General features: G+C 43.5%; 1 protein-coding gene across 1 annotated transcript; it reads left to right on the top strand.

Annotated features, from left to right (window-relative positions):
- Positions 1-78: 78 nt before the first annotated feature.
- Positions 79-21,046, top strand: ATAD3A (ATPase family AAA domain containing 3A). Its single transcript, XM_053451869.1, has 16 exons — positions 79-364; positions 2,367-2,443; positions 2,792-2,893; positions 2,997-3,056; positions 3,435-3,504; positions 4,405-4,570; positions 4,652-4,721; positions 8,866-9,021; positions 9,541-9,597; positions 10,258-10,383; positions 11,402-11,526; positions 12,232-12,283; positions 12,869-12,939; positions 15,348-15,515; positions 15,924-16,032; positions 20,520-21,046. Exons 1-16 carry the CDS (start codon positions 175-177, stop codon positions 20,697-20,699), a joined length of 1,779 nt encoding a protein of 592 aa, XP_053307844.1. The 5' UTR covers positions 79-174; the 3' UTR covers positions 20,700-21,046.
- Positions 21,047-21,363: the final 317 nt, after the last annotated feature.

Raw genomic sequence — 21,363 nt, forward strand, 5'->3', positions numbered from 1 at the left:
ATCGTGTGCCGATCTGCTGCCTGACGTCACTGCTCAGGATGGCTGTACGGAAAGTGACCTTGCTGCGGGGTTACTGCGCATGCGTGGAGCTGCTCCGTGAACCCACGTGTGTCAGTGAGAGGTGAAGCGCAGCCTGTGTGTTCCTATCTAGTCACCTCCACCTCACGAGCAGACATGTCATGGTTATTCGGACTCAACAAGGGGCAGCCGGACCCTAATATCCCCGGTCTACCTATACCCCCGCCTCCTCCCGGGGGTGACGGAGATGGGGGCGACAAAAACAAACCCAAGGACAAATGGAGTAACTTTGACCCCACCGGCCTGGAGAGAGCAGCTAAAGCAGCCAGGGAGCTCGATCAGTCACGTAAGTGGGGGATGGGGAGCTATTCCTCTAACGAAAATGTGCTACAATCGGTAAATGGCGGTGCTTTACCCCGCTGATGAGCCAGGCAGTGATGTCATTCTGCTCTCTGAATAAGCCAGTGGTTTACATGTCATGCTTTTTACATGTGCCCCCCACAGGCATTCACAGACATACATGTATATACCTCATACATGTAGTAACAGCACTGATAGGATCTAAACCGTACATTATAGAAATACCCATTGTACAGCTCTATGGAATTTGATGGCGCTATATAAAACAATAAATAACACACTGAATAGTATTTGAATTGCTTGTTAAGAGCTACAAAACCTAGTGTAAAAAAAACTAAGTACTGCACTCAGCACTGTATATTTCTCCGTTACTGGTTGACTTGTCGGGTTGCACAGAGCAATTTGGGGGCAAAATGGTAAGTGTGTGATCAAAAGTAACGTATTGACTGCAGCAGCGATTGTATTTGGTGTTTATAAATACCCTACAATGACCCATCTTTATAAAGAGCAGTCCTTTGCCAAAGTGCTAAATGTGGTGCAGTCAGAAGGAATGTTAGAGTGGTTTCCATGGCGACTGCTCCAGAGCTTAGAATTTAACACTTCGGAAAAGCTTTGTAGTATGTACAGCCCGTTATAACCTTTAACCTTAACTCTCATCAAAGCTCTGTATACCAGGTGGTGAATAGGTTAATAACACCCCGCAATCACTAGTCGTAATGTTAGATGGAGATGCCGTTGACCTGAGTGTCCTTGACGGGGTTGTGAGCTGTCAGTTGTCCCATGTGGGGGTTATGCTCGCAGGGTATTTACTTTCTTAAATGCTTTGATTGCCAGGGGTTATTTTTTTTTTTTAATAAAATTCTCTGTGAATGAAATGCATTAAATCTTCCTTGGTGTGCCCTGAGCCAGCAGAAACTGCTATTGTTTTCTATAGCGACGTCGTATTCCGCAGCGCAGTATGGTGGGTTCTGATGCAATGGTTAGAAATGATAGATTAATAGGAATCCATAAATGTTCAATATCGCAGTCTTTCTGCACCAATCCTGATAAATGACTTTACGTTCCGGCATTTACTGTGAATGATCGGCTGATAAATGCCCATCTTTTGCTTTTTTAATAAGGTTTGTGAATATATTGGGAAAGCATTCTGTTTGTGTCAGGTTCCGATGGGGACATCACTAAATAAACGGTCACGGGGCTTGTGTCGAAATTGAAACAGTTTGGCCCCGGAGCAAAGTTTTAACCTCCCTAAAGTTTTAATACCCGATTCTATGTATTCTCCAACATTCCTGTCTCCGTGTGTGTGTGTGTGTGTCTGTGTGTGTGTCTGCGCGTGTGTGTACACTATTGAGACTATAGTCAGATGTCCCTGCATTTACAAAGTGTTGCATCATTCATTCTCAGCCATGACCTTCTGCTTCATGTTAAATCCTACATGACAAAGTTAGAGAAAGGCGACTTCTTCAAAAGACAGAATTGGTTCCCGAATGTACCATGGATTGTCGTAGTATCATACAAAAACATTCTTTCTATCATCATGCAGAGAGTTCCCGTTGACTTTATGATATACCTGAAGTGTTGGGTAATATTTTTCCTGCTTGAATACATCATCATGCTATGTTACGTGTACTCGCGTGTTCTAATACCCTTTAGTGTTAGTATTCGGCTGGTACACGGCTTCTACTTCTAGGTCATGGAGAGCTGAAGGTCTTGCTGTCGCTGCTGCACAGGACTTATAGACAGTAGACAGACCACACGACCTAGACATACTATAGAGATGTGTCGTTGGTCTCTTTCTAGTCCATCAAACTTTAGGTGTATCATTGATTCTCTATTTGCACGAGTGGTTGTGGCCCAATGTATGGAAAGAAACGCATATAGTGCTTCTAGTGACTGGGAAGCGTAGTTTATATTTGATTCCGTGTTTATGACGTGAGCTTTACGGCAGGCCTGTCCTCTTCAAACGTAGCATATGTTATTTATTTTAGGACATGCCAAGGATGCTCTCCACCTTGCGAAGATGCAGGAAGAAACGCTTCATCTGGAACAACAAGCGAAAATTAAGGTAAAAAGCAAATATAAACTATGCTTCCCTTCCACATATCAAACGTCAGACCACTGTGAGGGCTAATTGTAGCTTCTGTATGAGATGCTCTCCTATAACCCATAAAATTGAATGGGACGTTGCCATGGGTATGATAAAGGTATCACAGAAGTTGGACGATGCCATCTGCCGTGGGGGTCGCTGCCGTCGTCCGTTATTGATATGGAATTTACCTAAAGAATGTGTGGAAAAGAACCAGCGGAGCCATCGGGGGCTCGAGAAGCTTTGAGATGTTCCACGTTAACATTGCAGCCTTTGTGTTTGTGTTGTCGTTTTGTGCTAATTGCCTGTTTTCCCCCCGTTTGTTAGGAATACGAAGCTGCCCTGGAGCAAATTAAAAACGAACAGATCCGCGTGCAGGGCGACGAGAGGAGAAAAACCTTAAACGAAGAAACAAAGCAGAACCAAGCAGTGAGTCAAATCCTCATATCCTTCACTGTGCCGTTTGCTTTTATTACACCAGGAAACGTTGATTGGGGTGAACATCTAACTTATATTTTCTGTTTTCATCTAGAGAGCTCAGTACCAGGACAAGCTGGCAAGGCAGAGATATGAGGACCAGCTACGCCAACAGGTAAGTTACTGGTTGACTTGTCGGGTTTCAAAGAGCAATTCTGGGGCAAAATGGTAATGTGTGATCAAAAGTAACGTATTGAGTGCAGCGGCGATTGTATTTGGTGTTTATAAATACCCTACAATGACCCATCTATATAAAGAGCAGTCCTTTGCCAAAGTGCTAAATGTGGTGCAGTCAGAAGGAATGTTAGAGTGGTTTCCATGGCGACTGCTCCAGAGCTTAGAATTTAACACTTCAGAAAGCTTGTTTGTGTTTTGTTCCGTGTCTTCTTCAATGTGTATTTATGAATCTCGTGTTAAAAAGTGCCTTTTTTGCTTCACATAGTAACCCGAAGCTCATATTTTTTTACCTAACCATTCATTTTATTTTTTAAAGCAAATGATGAATGAAGACAATTTAAAAAAACAAGAGGAATCTGTCCAGAAACAAGAAGCCATGCGTCGAGGTAAACCATTAGATCGCTTTCCTTTTCTACTCCTGATTGTGTTAAAAGATCCCTTTCCCCAAATGAAAGTAGAACCCAAAAACGATCTATATATTGTGCTCTTGGTGCATGTTTTGTTCGTTAACCCTTTGTTTCCAGCAGTGCATTATAATGTAGCTACTAATGTCCACTACCTAGCAGTTTGGCATATTTTTTGCCATCCTCACTAGAGTTGTATGAAAGTGTGAGATTGAAAACTTTTTTTTTTTCTTTTTTTTTTTTTTTAAGTGAGGAAAAAAAAAACGTGAGAAAAAAACCCAAACTTTACCCCTGTAGTATTTCTAATAATTCAGGATTTAGCATCCAAATAAATGCAATATTCAAACAGCTTTTTACTTTGTGAATTTGCTAAACTCTAGTACCCTCCCCCTGCCTCTAGGTGGCAGCATTTGTAGTAGATGTTAAATAAGCTGTACTATTCTCTGTATAGCCCCTGTGTGAATTACTGTGGCTCTTGTATGTGGGCAGCTTCGCCAGCGTGTAACTAGCCGTCCCTGCAGCAAACGTCAGTCACATGGATCGGCATCTGAGGTCATTCAAAGATGTTTGAGGGCAACTTCCATTGCTCTTTAGTTTTTTCAGTCTGAAAGTATCTCGTTATGAAATATGGTAGCCCAGGAACAGCTGCAGAGTTTTAGTTGCCCAACAAGGCTGTTCTGTTTGCTTCCGGTGTTATAGCGATCTGCGATTTGTCACTTAACTGGGGTTTGTTTCTCTTTCGTATGTTAAAAAGACATGATTTCCCAGAAAAACATGTCACAAACAATCAGTATTGGATTTCGTTGGGTACGTCTTCCCCAAGTTCTTTTTTTAATTTTATTTTTTTGTCCCACTGGATTCATTCTCGTTTCCTCTGCTCAGCCACCGTTGAGCATGAGATGGAGCTCCGGCATAAGAATGAGATGTTGCGCATCGAGGCAGAGGCTCGCGCCCGCGCCAAGGTGGAGCGAGAGAACGCGGATATCATCCGAGAGCAGATCCGACTGAAAGCTGCAGAGCATCGCCAGACCGTGCTGGAGTCCATCAAGTACGTAGTGAAATAGCTTCCCCGTCACAAATATTACTTGGTATCGGCGAACGCGCTTCTAATGCACAACTCTACTTCTAGGACTGCGGGGACGGTGTTTGGAGAAGGTTTCCGTGCCTTTATCTCAGACTGGGACAAAGTGACCGCAGCAGTGAGTACACCACCGGCTTAATGATCAGAAATCCTGTAGGTTAGCTTTCACAGATTAACATCTCTATCCCTAAAGTTACTTTTCTTCTAAACTACTGTATTTACGGCATCTTTTGCTTTTGCAAGTAATGCTTCTATTCAAAAAGCCATTTTAATGCCTTAGAGTTTAGGGATAATCTCTGGATTTATGGAGATTTTAGCCATAGAAAGAGACATTTTAGAATACTTGCATCTGTTTAGATAATAACAATTATGTGCAATGTTGTGCAGTCAGTAAAGCATAGCTTGTTGCTATGGTGATTTCTCCGCATTGATGTGGACTAAATTAAAATAAAGCATGGTGCAAAATAGTCTTATTGCCAAAGCAGCCAATGGGATGTTCCAGCTAAATGGGTCATTCTGTTGGTTGCTATGGTAATAACTACACTTTACCCACTTTGCCCCCAGAAGTTCTATTCAGAACCTTCAATGGAATCAGATTTGTTATGTATCAATGTGACTCGATTCTCAACGTGCTAACATTTTTAATAAATATATAAGCTTAAAATAAGTGCAAATAAAGATTAGAATATTTGCAGGGCTTACAAATTTGGTAAATAATATTGGTCCATGTAGCGAGCATCAAAATAGCCATTCATTTTGAGTTAAATCAGTACAGAAACTAGTACTTTGTTCCCCACCACTCTGACATATTAACAGAAGTGAATTAGCAAGGCACACAGGATGATCATGAATGAATACTGGTACTTGGGCTGATTTTAGAAATTGCCCATTGGTTGGAATTTCAACTCAAAATGGGAAAGTAATATATTTCTCTTTGTATGTATTGAGGAAAAATATCATGATATTGCGAAACAAACTACCTCTGGCTGGCCGTTACTAGAATTAGATCACGCACTTTTGTTTTTTTTTCTCAAATAGGGACAGGTTCAGAAATGAAATCTGTAGTTATAATGTAATGCAGTATTTATGTTAAAAACACAACCAAAAAAGTGCTTAATATTTTCTCTTATGTTCTGGATATTGTCATAAATTTGTAGACACTTCCAATACAGGTACTTTGGTTGAGAAGAATAAGAGCGCATGTGAATCAGCTGTAATATTCCATTCCAGCCATTAGGTGGAGCCGCGGAGTTGCGTGTGTGTGCGTGTGAATGCGGATATCTGCAGGTATCGGATCTGCAGCTTGGGAATTAGGTAAACATGGTGGGATGCCGTGTTGCCAGGCTGATTCTGTAGTGCAATGCGGAGCTGTCCATCTGTTACGCATCGTCGCCGAGGTAGAATCTCGGGGTATTCCATAGATGAGCGTCTCCATGCAAGAGCTGGAGTATATATATATATATTTTTTTTTAAATATAATTTTGAGTGGCAGATTTCTTATAATACAAAAAGAGAGCCGAATGGTGAAACGCGATATTTTATTTTACGAATGTGCCCTCTAAAGACAGGAGGTTGCTGGCGCTCCGGAAAGCGGCACCTTACTGGGCTTCACTTCAAGTGAACAGATTGACAATGAACCCGCGTTATGTCCCATTTCTTGGAAAATGAAGGAGTTTCGCTAATATCACGGATTAAACTGTTTTTTGAAGGTTCAGAACTTTTTAAAATGTATTTATATCTTTTTTATTTTTTTTTCCTAAACACATGGGATTCACTCGATTTCAGTCTTTTAACAGAGTCGCGTCCTTGGACCTGATCCCCTTGGTTTTATAGTTCCAGTTCACCGGCTGCTGCAGATATATAGAATTTAGTAGTCAAACATATATATAGTATAATATTATATTATATACACACTCATGTTTGTTTTATATAAAATTTCCATATCCGAGCTGACGTTCTTTGTTTCTTGGAAAGACATCTCGGATTCTAGAAGTTTGCAGGCGACACTAAATAGATTTAGGAGTCGTCGGTCTGCGGTTCCTGGGGTTTGTGAATATCTGGAATAACCGTTTTGGAACCCTTACCACCTGCTTGGCAATATGTTCCCGGGCTCCCTATCAGATAACGCACTGAAAATCCCCGTCTTAATGGCTTTAGCTTGAATGCGAGTGCGACCTTGAAGGTTTTTTATTGACTTTGAGAAGTTTCTAATTCTCATCTTGTTCTTTTAACCCCCTGAGCGGTGGAAACCCATCGCTTCGCGGTGATTCACATACCCTCCCTCGGTCGCTGAAGAGTCCGTGGAAAACCTTCCGCTGCTAAACAAATCTCCTCTTCGCCTTGACGAGCGCATAATTGTTCGTTTTTAAATGCTTGCACAGATGTCTGATGCAAAATAAAAGCTTTCCGCTCATCCCCTTTCCCATATGAGCTTAAAAAAAGAAACGACTTGACGACGAGGCACAACGTGCTCCCCCTGCCAGGACCGGAGCGGGAATTCTTTTCATTGCAACAAAAGGACTTAATTAGGTCTCAAAATGTTGCCAGCTCGCAGGTGTCTCCTCCGGGATGATGTACGTGCCATAGAGACCTGTAGGCGATGTTGGACAAGGATCCGGTGCGGGGCCATCCCCATCATTTGTTTTGGTTGTGTATTTTTATTGCCCCCAGTTGCATAGTTCTGTTGTTTCAAAGCGTCAAAGAGGAGCTGGATGGAATGGTGTGTATGCAACGGATCTATCCACCCCCTGTTCTTTTCCCCATTCGGTAAATCTGACCGCTAGGGATATCCACTTTGGGTTCCACAGAACACCCTTTCGCCCGTCTTACGCGCTCTCCTCCAATACTTGTCACTAGGGTGACTGGTCTGTCCCAACAGTACCTCTTGTCTAATACACCCTAACTCCCTCTAGATTGTAAGCCCCTTTAACCCGGGCCCTGCTCACCTGTTGTTTCTTTAAGTCATATTATGTTCTATACCAGGGGCGTCCAACCTGCGGCCCTCCAGCTGCTGCAGGACTACATCTCCCGCAAGGCTCTTTCAGCTAAGGGGCTGGCTGAGGAGTATGGGAGATGTAGTCCTGCAGCAGCTGGAGGGCTGCAGGTTGGACGCCTATGTTCTATATCGCTTGTTGTGGCCTGTCTACCCGCTGTACATCGCCATGGAATATGATGGAGCTATATAAAACAATAAACTCGTATAATCCAAGGTTCATGGAGTCTGGAGCTGTCTGTAATCACTGCCTATGATTTAATAGGGCCCCGTTGCCCCGTTGTACAGCTGCAGCTCTGAGGGTCATTTCCCTGATACGGATTGTTCTTCCTTTCCCAATTCATCCCGTGGCTCTCTCTGTATTAAACCTTTTTGCTCGCTTTGCATCCGTCTGCATTACAGCAGCGCTGGGGAAAGGTCGCTTTTACATATTACCTGCCAGGGCAGCCGGTGTCCGCCCAGGGCTTCTGCTGGCCGCGATCTCCCGTCGAGCCCGTGGCCGGTGATTTATTCCGTCCCGCGGGGATTCTTTAGCTTTTATCTGCTAAGTTATGTATCCTTTCCTCCGGCGCCGGTGACACTTGCCTGATAGGAGCTGTCACTTCAGCCCTCCTGCCCGATCCTTCCTGGGAGTAGTGCGTGATTGCTTCTCCCCGGGAGAAGGCGGCTATTCTTTAACTTATTGGCCAAGTACAACTTGGATTCACTTTATATTTCTCTCCTGTATAAACTCATCTGGTTGAAACAGTAGCCGGCTCCATTGTTCAACAGAAGAATGCTAAATAATATTTTGCCTTTCTTTAAGAAGCACTATATCAAAGTTTAACCCTTCCATAGCCCGGAGTCCCTGCTTACTTAAGTATTCTGTCGCATGTACAGAGGGGGCTGATTAACGATACTTTCATCGAAGTGATCCCCAGTACCGAACGGGCTGCGCTGAGGTCTTTTCTTTTGAAATGGAGCTTTTGATGTTGGCTGGCACCAAGTCGGCTTCTCGACCAAGTGAGATGTTTTAACGTCCTCTCCATCACAGACGAGCCAAGGAACATACGTCATGGGGGGCCTGAAATAGTGTGCTTCCAGTTCGGCTTTTCGTACATTAGAATGGTGATGCCGGAGCGTAAAATCCAGTTACATTTAAGTGTCGCCCAATGCATACAATCTGATTCTGAGTATATAGGACGATTAGACGTCGTGTGGATTGTATCGGATCTGTAGAAGATGTCGGGCCGGCAAGCGGTGACTTTTATACATGATCTGTCTCATGCAGGCCGCCGGCTTGACCATACTTGCGTTGGGTGTCTACACGGCGAAGAACACCACCGCGGTTGCCGGTCGGTACATCGAGGCCCGTCTGGGAAAACCATCGTTGGTTAGAGATACGTCGCGTATCACTGTGCTCGAAGCGGCAAAGCATCCTGTTAAGGTAATAAGACATCTCGGGGAAAATACCCCATTATTTTAACAAAATAACTTATTTCATTCTATTGTGTTACTCTGATGTATTCACCTGGGTTCCCCTGCCATCATATGCCGTCTTCACCTAGTTTCCGCCTGGAAGATAGTTACTCGTGCATTGGCTGTACATACAAGCCTTACATGCGTGTTCAGCTCAGCTGTAATTGTTCATGTCACGGCCATGCGTAGCATATGTTTTGTGCAAGACCCGCAACTTCCAGCTTGTGGTTTAAATAGACGAAGCCAACGTTAAAAGCCTTTTATTAAATAAGTTCCTGATTATACACAAATGTGTTGAAATCTACAGCATATTATACAGGTTTTTATTTCATTTACTGATTACCTGGCCGGGAAAACAGAAAAAAATGTATTGTGAGTCACGCAATGCTTGTTATACAGCAGAATAGAACGCAAAGGTCAAAAAATCATTCCTTTTCAATATATATATATAATCTAAATTTATATTTTGTTTTATCCTTTCCTGAAGGTCAGCAAGCGCCTTTTCAGCAAGATTCAAGATGCTCTTGAAGGAGTTGTTCTCAGTGTAAGTATTCAGAATACAAACCTGTTAGTCAGCGGCGATATATACACTACCGGTCAAAAGTGTGGGGTCGATTTGAAATGTCCTTGTTTTTTAAAGAAATGGATCAGAAATCCAGTGCAGATGGGGTTAATGTTGTAAATGACTATTGTAGCTGGAAACGGCTGGTTTTTGATGGAATCTTTTTTACGCGAACAGAGGCTCATTATCACTCCCATCACTCCTGTGTTCCAATGGCTCTATCACTCCCATCGCTCCTGTGTTGCAATGGCATGTTATGTTCGCTGATCTAAGTTTAAAGGGCCAATTGATCATTAGAAAACCCTTTTTGCGATTGTTACGCCTAGAAATGTCCTTGTTTTCCATGATCACAGCTACGTGACCCCAAACTTTTGAATGGTAGTGTATATAGTGGATCTCTCCCCCCTTCTCTATCCATATCCTATATGTTCCTCAATATATCCATATCCTATATGTTTTCTCAAATTGCTCTATCTTGGCTATTTTTGCTTTTTCTCTGACAAAGTAATTAAATGGGTTAAAGGTCCCCATAAAATGATGCCGCTCGGAGAAGCTTGAAAAACTTTTAAGGTGGCTGTTGAAATATGAACGTTCGCTCCAACAGGAGGCAAACGATTATTTTTTTTCTCTCTCGCTTTTCAGCCAAAACTGGAGGAGAGAGTGCGAGATATTGCGATCGCCACAAGAAACACAAAGAAGAATAGAGGTCTTTACAGAAACATTTTGATGTATGGTCCTCCTGGGACTGGGAAAACACTTTTTGCCAAGGTACGTCGTCACTGTTATATTTCTGTTTGCGTTGCGATGGTGTCACTGTGCTGGGGGTCTCCTCTGTGTGCTCAGCATTGTTATTTAAGGGGATATTGTAAATTCTCACCAGATATGGATGGCTGTCCATTTGCTTTAGACCATTATATGTCAAATCCCTTGTTTTAAAACAATACTGGGATTTCCCAGAACGTAAATGTTAATTTTTTGGGGCCGTAATAGTCGGTTCCATCATTTTGTAAAGGAATTAAATAGCTGAGGGACAAACAGAATCTGTGCTGATTATAAATTGCAACCAAAGCGCTCGAAAGGGTTGGAGCAAAAATAAATGTATGTAATAGAAACATTCATGCATGAAAAAAATGGAAATTCCACCTAAATACAACTATGAAAACACAAATTCTGCTTTTTTTTTTTTCTGAGTTTTTATTTTTATGAATAGAGGTGAGAATATTGTTGGTCTTGTCCATGAACCATGCCGTCTGTACTTGCTGCGTAATGCATGTAATACAAAGATGGCCAATATTGATTTGTGGGTCAAGCCTAGCTGAGCACGATTAAAGATTCAACACGGCGTTCTCTTTAATTGAGAAATGGACTGTATTTATGTGACACGCGCACATACGGAGCCCATAGCCTGCTGGGATTGATCGCGATTTCACCCCCCCAAAAGGCTGATATATGAGACTGCTCCCCCGTGACTATTATATAATGTTTAACAAGATCATTGATGGATGCTTTTCAAGATCCGAATCCTTCCCCCGTTATTGCTTGGAAGTAAATGAAGCGTTATACGCTGCGCTGTTTGCACACCCGCATAAAACTTGTAAGATGATCTTCATTTTGCATTAGTGTCTAAGACAGACAAAGATGGTGGGTAGTGGCCATGTGACTGCCGCTTCTTCTTGTCTGGCTTGATTTTTATCTTCCAGAAAGAACCTGGAGCACTGCGATGTGTCTGGCACGGTTTGCTATACGTGTATTAAAATTATAATGGTTGTGCTCTGTCTCCATGCAGAAATTAGCCATGCATTCTGGCATGGATTACGCCATCATGACTGGCGGCGATGTTGCCCCCATGGGGCGCGAAGGTGTTACGGCAATGCACAAGGTTTTCGACTGGGCAAACACCAGCAAGAGGGGGTAAGTAAATGCATGTCTAAAATTACAGAGTAGTTCTAATTCTGTGGCTGTGCCAGTGAAAAGCAAAGCGGGAATATTCAGCTGTGGAAGTACCATTCCCATAAACCTTCTCTAGCTGCTAATTAAGTTCCCACTGTCAAAGTGGTTGGGGATCATGGGAATTGTAGTTCACTGTGAGGGTGGACGTTTCTTGTTGCTGTCCTGAGTGGTCTGATGCTGGCATCATATTGAGTCGTGTCTGCCTGCGTATAGATAGAATAATGTCGGATTACATTCTGTTGCATTAGTCTGACCCACTTATTACAGCAGGAACTGGGGCATTCGCGTCCCGGAGGTGTGAAGTTTCCTATATTACAGAGGAAGAGGTGTAACAACGACTGTAGATTTAATTCCCACGTTTGTCTTTAGTGATGTCGTACACTGCTTGCCGTTATAAATTGCCCCTGAATTAGCTTGTCTAACCCAGAGTGACCCTAATGTTGTTTTTGTTAAGTCCCCCGATGCAGCGCAGATTTCCAGAACCTCATTCCTTGAGAACAGGTGTCTTCGGCGAGTGTAATATACACCTGTGCCCATGTACGCCCTGAAAACCTGCATATTTACCGTTTTCTTGAATGTAAAGTTTGTGCCGAAGTGTTTTTGTGCTCACTTGCGTTATTTTGTATGGCGATCATAGTGACACGCTTTTACTTTTTTTCTCCGCAGCCTTCTGTTGTTTGTGGATGAAGCTGATGCTTTCCTAAGGAAACGATCCACGGTACGTTCTCGTGTTCTCCCAGCTACCCCGGGTTCAATCCCCCCTTATAGCCGGAGAGCTGCTCTCCGTGACATAAGTCGATGCCAGGAACTGCGTGTTAATCACATCCGGATGCCTGATAAAACAGACTTCAGCTTCCGGCTGGAAGAGTTTGATTAACGTATCGAGAATTGGTGGCCCTGCGTTGCTGAGCGGAGAATTTCCTGCCGTTGATTGTTGTAAAATCTGTAACCAATTCTTTGGCAGACTTTATCCTATTGGTTAAATATGAGGCTCAGCAGGCAGATTATTCATTTCAATAAAAAACATAATAATGTTTTGTAGCTGTTCCTAAATTATGTTCCTGCTACATGATCCATAGGCAGCTTATTATTTATTTATAGTCTGAAATGTATAGATCAAAACAGAAACGGGCCTCTGCATTCTAGTTTGGGCATGTGTGACCCTAACGTGGCTCATGATGAAAAATCTGAGCCCGTAACGCTGGCTTTAGTGCCCTGAATGGACATTTTTGCAGGGCTGGAGACATCATATGTCCGTCCTCAACTGAAGCATTTAAACCTCTGGCTTTTTCTTATTTTCCAGGAAAAGATCAGTGAAGATCTCAGAGCGACGTTAAACGCCTTCCTCTACAGAACAGGGGAACAGAGTAACAAGTAAGTATTATATTATATTGTCATTGGTGACGAGAGTTGCGTATCTTTTGTAGAATGTACGGTTGGATGGCAATACTGAATGCAGATCAGGGGTGAGGCTACGAAAGGGTTATGGGAAGTGTAGTCTGGTTGCCGTCAATCAACACACACGGCAAGTAAGCGTATTCCACCGGCTTTACCGAGGCATTCTTTCAATTTAATTGGCTGCATTTCGCTTCCTTTGTAGCCGTCCTTGGGTAACATGATTGACGTGCCTGGTCAAAGAGCACAATTATCTATGCAATGCTGGCGGATGTATAGATCAAAATATATTTCGCAACTCAGGGGCGTGTCCCTCGTATGGCACAAGCTGAGCGTTGCAAGTTGCATCCATTCCGTTTGTACCGTAGATTCCGTCGGGTGTTTTTATTCCCCGCGTGTTGATTTGCTAGTGGTTTGGATGGAATCCAATACAATTCTGCCTCTGTAGAGGTCTTGTTGTCGGAACGAAAGCTTTGCTTCTAGAAGCGACTTGTTTGCGCCGCGTGGCCAGGGTATTAAAGAGTTAAGCGGCAGTCGCGTTCCTGCGTCTGCCTGTAGAGTAGATTAATGTCTTGTGATAAAGTCTTTTTGTCCCATAATGAGCAATGCTAATGGTCCGGCTCATTAAAATGACATACATTCTGTGCACAGCGTGGACGCTGAAATACACCGGACAAATAAAGAGCGGCCCCAATCTAATTTTGCTCCATTTATAGTCCTGCGAGCCGCAGCGATGATGCGCGTTTGATGTGATTTCGCAATATTTTGTGGTTTATTTAAGTGTTTTCTATGTGCCGGTGATTGATGGCAGATACCATTCCGGATGACTTACCCCTTTTATACCGCGAGTGAATCTTACCTTGTAAACCAATTTTAAATCCATCAGCCGCTCTACAAACAGGAAGGCTTTATTCGCTCGGTGTGGAGTCCAGATGGAGGTCTATGGCCTTCAAGGCTCTTTTTCTATAGTCCTCGGCCCGCCTTAACATTAAATATTTTCCGGTATTCTATAACATTACGAAAACGTAGAATTTGAGATCAGATGCCTGTTTTTCCTGATGTAAAGACCTTTAATCGGTTGTTGGTTTCTTCTTAGATTCAGGAGCCGTACGCCTACCCCATATGTGTTTAAATTCCCTTATTGCGTTAGGAGCTCCCGGGAGGCTGCTCCACTTATCTACTACTACCCTCTTCTTTATTAAGTAGTCTGGCCCTCCAGTCTATGACTGGACTTTTCCATTAATAAAAATGCACCAGGACTTGTCTAGAAGAGCTGGTTATCATAATTCGCATTTTATAAAGGTTCTGCGCGGTATATCCTGCGGGTAGAGAGAGGATCGCCGCCCCGCCATGTATCACAATCTGCTTTTCTTTTATTGTTTAAAAGCAGAAAAGCAAAGATTAACGAGCAGTTCGGGTTCATCGCCGCCGTCGAGCGACGTAGGCTATTGCGGTACTTAGTACATAAAAGATAATGGTGGGGAACCCGGTGAAACTATTGTATCGAAACCTTCTCTTCTCTGTAGGACTTCTCCTGTAAAACAGACCTATTGTAAAGGTATGTTCCAGCCACAAAAGAATCCGGGGGGGGGGGGGTTCATATTCATCTGTGGCACTTTGCTTACGGACGGATGTATTTATTAGGAAGTCATTGCCTGTCGTCTGGAGTGGCTTTTGAAGGCAGTGGGGGGGTTGTCCAGTACCCCGTTAAAATGGTCGCCGTGGAGATTTGTGAATTGCCCCTTAGAGGGTCTGTAAATGTTTTACGAATGGATCTGACCTCAGAGGTCAGCGATGTAAAACCAACTTGCAGTTCATTGGAAAGCTTTAACCCCTTCTGGTGCCTTGATTCGTCTGCGGGGGGGGCGTTACAATCGCGGTCACTTGAGTTTTTACATGAAGTGGAGGCAGTTCTATGCCCACGCGTGACCGGCTTTTAAATTGTGGGATATCCTTTAAAATGTGTGTTTTTGTTTTGTTTGTTTTTTGTTTTGTTTTTGTTTTTTAAATAAAATTGCTCTGGCGGCACAGAGGCAGTCTGCGCATGTGCAGCGGGTATGGATAACACGCGGCTTTTTGGCCCAAGACGTTGGGTAAAAGTCCGCAGAGCGCTGATGAGATAACAATAATGACTTGGTCAGACGGGCCACGTTTATCCGAGCCAAAACATGAGTCATCCCGTTAATTCCGAGCGGCACTTTGCCTCTGAATTACTCCGGTTTTGCGATGATAAATGTATTAAACCATAAATCTTACGATCTTTACACCGTTTCTGGTCTCGTTGACCCGCTAATGCGTATCACAAACCTCTCGTCTTATGGGTGGGGGGGGCTGCTATGTATTATTTGTGTTATTTGCAACCCACATTTTGCTTTTGTCGTCTTCAGGTTTATGTTGGTATTGGCCAGTAATCAGCCCGAACAGTTTGACTGGGCCATAAATGACCGAATAGACGAGATCGTCAACTTCGACCTTCCGGGACTTGCGGAGAGAGAGCGTCTGGTCCGGCTTTATTTCGATAAATACGTCTTGAAACCGGCATCAGAGGGCAAGCAGTAAGTGCGAGCATCGGGACAGAAATATACAAATATATGGAGCTAAATCCAAGCTGCTACTTTGTTTATATATATATAATATAACATTATATCTGTGTAAAGGTTCCCAATTTATCTCTTGTTCCAGCTTTCTCTTTTTATGTGTGTGTAATGTATCTAATGTATACGTGTGTGTGTGTATATGTGTATGCGTGTGTGTTTTTGAGGTCACACGGCATCTGACATCATACCACTTAGAATCCCCCTTTTTTCTGTGTCAGTCCGGATGTCCCAGGCTAATCACCGCATGCTTAAAGCTCTATTTCACGACATGCGCAAAGTGAATGTGTTGGAAATGTATTGAATACACCCCACGGTGTTGTGTGGCTCTGAATGTATAATATATTATATTTATTTCCGTTTTCCTAGACGTTTAAAGATCGCCCAGTTTGATTATGGGAAGAAGTGCTCTGAGCTGGCGGAGCTGACCAAAGGCATGTCTGGGAGAGAGATTTCCAAACTGGGAGTCGCGTGGCAGGTAAGATTCATTATACGAGAAAGTGATCCTCCGTATTCATGCAAGGCGCAGAATAATACTTAATGCCGAATTATGGATGATTACCAGGATTCTCTGGGGGGGGGGGGAGCGAAGTTGATTTTTGCTCTGGCAGCTCGCTTTAACCCCTTCAAGACCGGGATGTACCTGGTACTTCCTGGTCACGTGTCATCAGCAGACCAGGTCATTGATGATACACGGTCTCGAAGGGGGTTAAAAGAAAATCAACGTATGTTTAGACCGGCCATTTTTCGATGTCTTGTGATCTATACAGTTACTTGAAATTCATGTTTTAGGGCTAAAGTGGCGTAATGCAAACTCTTAGGGAATAGAAGCCTGTGAATTGTCTTTTATTCATAAAATGGATGGTTGACTTTGAAGTTCAGGGACTTGGCTGCATGATCAAAACAGTGTTTTTCAGCGCTTCCGTAGAGTTTTACACATACGAGGGCATGTGAGGTGGCGAAAAAGGCGGGAAAAAAGAAAACCTCCTGAAATTTGGTCAAATCCTGGGTGTCTCCAAAATTCTGGAGGAATTTCCTTGACCTTTCAATAAAACGGGGCAGGGAATGGTAACGGCTTACGATCCTTTCCACAAAAGCTTAGTTTGTGATCCTCCAGGATAAAATAAAATGGAAGGATATCGTTACAGTTCTTAAAACTTTGAAACTGTGTTAACTTCAATCTTAATCCAGATAGAGCCTAGCAAGCATCCCTAATTGTGTGACTTTCTGGATATTTACAAAGGGTTCCTCTCCCCCTCCTAGTGTAACACAGGCAGACGACATAATAATGTTAAAAGGGAGAGGACTAGAGCAAAAAAATGCCGGCCGCGCCGCCCGATTGAGCTCCCGGCAGCTCAGCCTGTGTGACAAATTGTAGAAAATGACTTTGCAGAGCTGTGCTTAAAGTTGATTATCTCCGCTGGGTGGATAACCATTTGCATTAGCGAGGGCCGGAGCGCGGGGGGCGCCGCTCCGTGCCGCTGCATCGAACGAAGGCATTTACATCGACTGTCTCCCCGCAGACCGCTTTGCCTTTTGTCAGGCCTCGGTTCACCGTGAGAGGCAATTTATTCCACGCTCTGCAGCAGTTGCGGCTCAGAGGTGCCGCTGCAAGATGGGGGGTTTCGGGGGGCTATTAGCCGGAGACTGGAAGGCGGGCTAGCCAGCGTGTCTTTAAAAGCCGGTGTATATAAATATTAAAATTCACAATAAAACTTTAAAAAAAAAATAAATGAAAAACAATAGATATTAATACGGATACAGTTTTTATTATAAAGCGTAAAAACTAAAGGTGATAAAATGACGTTGAATGATAATAAACACCTTGTGTATTCCGGTAATAAATAAATTATGAGCGCCGGCTTCAAAGGGCCTGTGTGCGCACTGAGAGCTCTCTGGACCCCCGCCTGCGCCCCCTGGGGTCCACCAAACAGGCAATATATCCGAGTGGTTCGCGGCTACACTGCAGGTCTGCCTGTTTAGACATCTGCAGTGTCCGTGAAAATTATACAAGCGTGTAAAAGCCCCGAGCGAATACGTGTAGATATAACATGTAATGTCTGTATGTTAAAGGCATTGTGACGTTATTTATTTTGTAGTATTTATTTTTGTTGGTTAAGGTTTCAGTAAATAGGAAAATAATAGAATAATTCTACTTAATTTCTATTTCACGCGTGCCGCTCTGATGAATTATTTAGCGGCGCTCTGTAAATTAGGAAGCTAATGCCCACCTCCGCACCCAGCAGAGAAGAATCTGTGCGGATGAATGAGCTAACGATATCGCTGAATTCTCGCGTCTCCCCCGGTCCCCGCTGGGAGGGTAACCTTGTTAAAGGGTATGGAGTTTCTCGGCTCGGACAAAGAGTTGCTTTGTCAGCCAAGTCTGCAGAAATGGGTTAACGTGTGCGCGCGGGGGGGGGAGATAAAACGTATGAATATGAATGAGACGCGGAAGCAGGGTTCAGTACGCAAGCAGCTTTCGCTCGGCAGGGACATCCACTCTCCTCTCTCGTCATCCTTTTCCCATCCAGTCCACCCCTCCCTATCCCTCCAGCTTTCCTCCCCTCCTGCCGGCAGGCAGGGACCCCGCAGCTCGGCTATTTTTAGAAAGTCATTCAGAAAAGCAGCCAAGCGCAAAGCATCGCAGTATTCAGCGGCCGGATGCAGGGGCCGCTGTGGTGACTTGCGAGGGATGAAGACGCTTTAAGGCATTAGGCGCATGTTGCGATCTTCACAGCTGCCGCAGTTCCTTATTCTTTGAAAGCATCTTCTCTGCAGCTGGCAGTACGGCCATTAAAAAAAAATCATTAGCCGGTTCAGCCTCCATTAATATTTCATGGCACTTTCATGGTTAACGTGTGTCTGTTAACCCTTCTGTTACATCTTAACCTGTTTTCAGCTTGGAATGTTGTCTTTGAATACATTTCGCTTGTGACCTAAGGTGGCCCCCATGATGTTACTATACAGCCGCCAATAGTATTAATGATGACGATTTCACTACTTTACATTCAGATGGGAGGTTAAAATCTGCAGGAACCTTTTTCTGGGACCCACTCATCTTTCACCTTTCCAATCTTCAGTTTCTACTCTTTCTCCCAAAGTATGGCAGGTTTGGCTTCCAGTAAATACAAGTATGGGAAGAGGATAACGTAGCCAGATGTGTGCGACCCTCTCCAAATGAGAAGGTGGCCTGTAGTTGGCTTACTATTGTTTATAAGCCAGAAAGAAGTCAATATAAAGCGGCACAAAAGGGTAGGAGCCAGATCTAAAACTCTACAAGCCACGTCTCTCTCTATCGTGGGATTTTCCGAGCCCTGCTGTATTTAGATGCAGTGTATCAGGCCAAGCTCTTATCCGCTAATTTATATAAAACTAAATGGACTTGTGCCCACGGTGCCGCACCCTCTTAATGTGCCTCTCTTCTTGTAACCTTCAACGAAGGATGAAAAGAGGGCAAGCTCTCCCCTTCCCGTTAATCCACATTAGACGGCTGACGTGCTGGAAAATCCCTCAAGAAAGCAGTTTGGGTGGAGGATGGGCCTTCGACCTGGCAGAGCTAACAACGCTTAAACCACCGGGTCCTGGGCGGAATCTTTCCAGTTTCCGAGGCGTTCTGATAAGGAACATGTGGGTCTTAAGTCTTTGAAGGCAATGCCTTGCGGGTCTTCTTGACCTTCCAGGTCTCATATGGTTAACCGAAGCATACATTCCTCTTAAATGTTAGCATTTTGTGCCGGCGCACAAATAACATTTTTAACCGAAGAATGTATGTCTGGGAGACGGCGGCCGCTGCATTATGGGTGTTTTAATTAGAAGCTTTGCCCCTGCTATATGCATTCGATTTAGTTCTCTGCAGTGGCTGTGGGTGGGGGGGGGTGCTTTCTCCGTGAAATGACACGCGTCACATTGATACACTGCAGTGCTCTCACGCACCTATCTTCAACTCCGAAGGGTCTGCTGCTTTCATGTAGAGATCATTTGTGAGATCTCCTAGAACGAGCACATACAGAAGGATCCCTTATGTTGTGTGAATAAAGCCTAAGGGGGGGAGCCACGAGGGTCTCTCAATCTGTTATCAATTTTGTGTTATAGCACAATGTGTATTCCCTAATTTAAAAACACGGAGGAAGATGATTCCTTTTTCTCCAACTAAAACGTAACCCTCATTGAACATCGGATTCGAACGAACGTCTTCCTATATAGAATGTTATGGCGTTCCTGCTGCTGGGAATGGGAAGGTGGTCTGCTTCCAAAGTGTTTAGCTTTAGTTTAGTAGATATTCAAAATACAAGTTTGTCATTCAAAAGCATGGATGGGGACAGACACTATTGAGTTAATCAAATAGCACGTTAAGACACATATTATTAAGAACATTTTGGTGCAATGTACATTTGGGCGAGTCGGCGTGAATGTTCAACTTACGCTGCCGGATAATTCCCTTTTTTTTTTTTTTTTTTTTTTTTTTTAAATAGGTTCTACTATCTATACAAGATAGAGTTTTTCTCTTAATTGTCAAGTGACTCTAAAGCAGGCACTGATAGACCGTTTGATGTAGAAACTGACAGAGCTTCGTACAATTTAAGATTTAATCGCATAAAAAAAAAAAATAACAGATCAGCCAATAATTATTTGCTATACATAATCCACAGCTTGGATTTATCAGCGTTTTTGTGATTCTGTGGTGTATAAAGCAGGGGTGTCTGTAATCATAGGGTGGAAATAATTGCAGCGCTCTTTGATCTTCCGTTACTGTTAAACTTGCTGTAATCTTGTTTTAAGCAGCTGAACATTAGGTGTCTGACTTGCAAGATCGTGATTGCCTGTCATCGCTCTATAGGTTCTCATGGGCTCAGGATTTTTGGGTTATTTGGTGTTTTTAAAACCTCATGGTCATCCTTTTAACCCGTTTTCTCTGCCAAGTGACCATTTCTTCCACCTCACGGCTGCCTGTTTTGTTTTCCTTAGGCGGCTGCATACGCCTCAGAAGATGGTATCCTAACTGAAGCGATGATCGACGCTCGTGTGGCTGACGCGATAAGGCAACATCAGCAAAAGATGGAATGGCTCAAGGCAGAGGGTAAAGAAGAAAGCAAAGAACCAGGGAAAAATCCTCTACTCCTGCCCCTGGAGGGAACCCCGGTCTGAAACTACTAGGAATACAATGGCGACCATTGAACTGCCTCAGCTTTCTGTCCAGATGTGAAGTGGCCAGCCTCTGAGCATTAACCTGTGCCTTGATTAAGACGACGACGAGGATCCTTAAGGAGACCTCCTCTTACAGCAGACGCTTCCAGAACGCGGGGTTCTAGGCTCAGGTGCTCAGGAGATTCTTACGACCGTTTCACTTATCATTCCTTGTTGAACTCATTTGTCCTTTTTATATTATTTTAGGATAACCGTGATAATTAATATGCTGTAAGACACGTGATCATTTGTTTTAAAACTGGATGAAGCTGTGGAAAATAAAATGAACCCTGGAGGAGCAGACAGAATTTGGTTTCTTTTCATGACTTTTTTGTGGTATTATTAGCTTGCTCATGAAAATCGTTCCATGTTGGTTATCCAGCTGGCCTCCCCAATGACACCAGAAACACATTCTAGAGAGAACAGTTAATATTTAAATGACACCACACCTTTAATATGTTGGGTGCCGTACACGTATGCAAGACACTGCAAAGCGTCCACTTCAAGAGCCAAGCCCTTAATGGCTGAGGCTCTTGAAGTGGATGTGCCAGCGCTGCTTGTGTATCGCTCAAATAAATGGCTTGCTGGTCTAACAATAAGCTTCTGGTACAAATCTGTTACAAAT

The sequence above is a fragment of the Spea bombifrons genome, chromosome 12 (assembly GCF_027358695.1).
Source record: "Spea bombifrons isolate aSpeBom1 chromosome 12, aSpeBom1.2.pri, whole genome shotgun sequence".
Classification (NCBI taxonomy): domain Eukaryota; kingdom Metazoa; phylum Chordata; class Amphibia; order Anura; family Pelobatidae; genus Spea; species Spea bombifrons.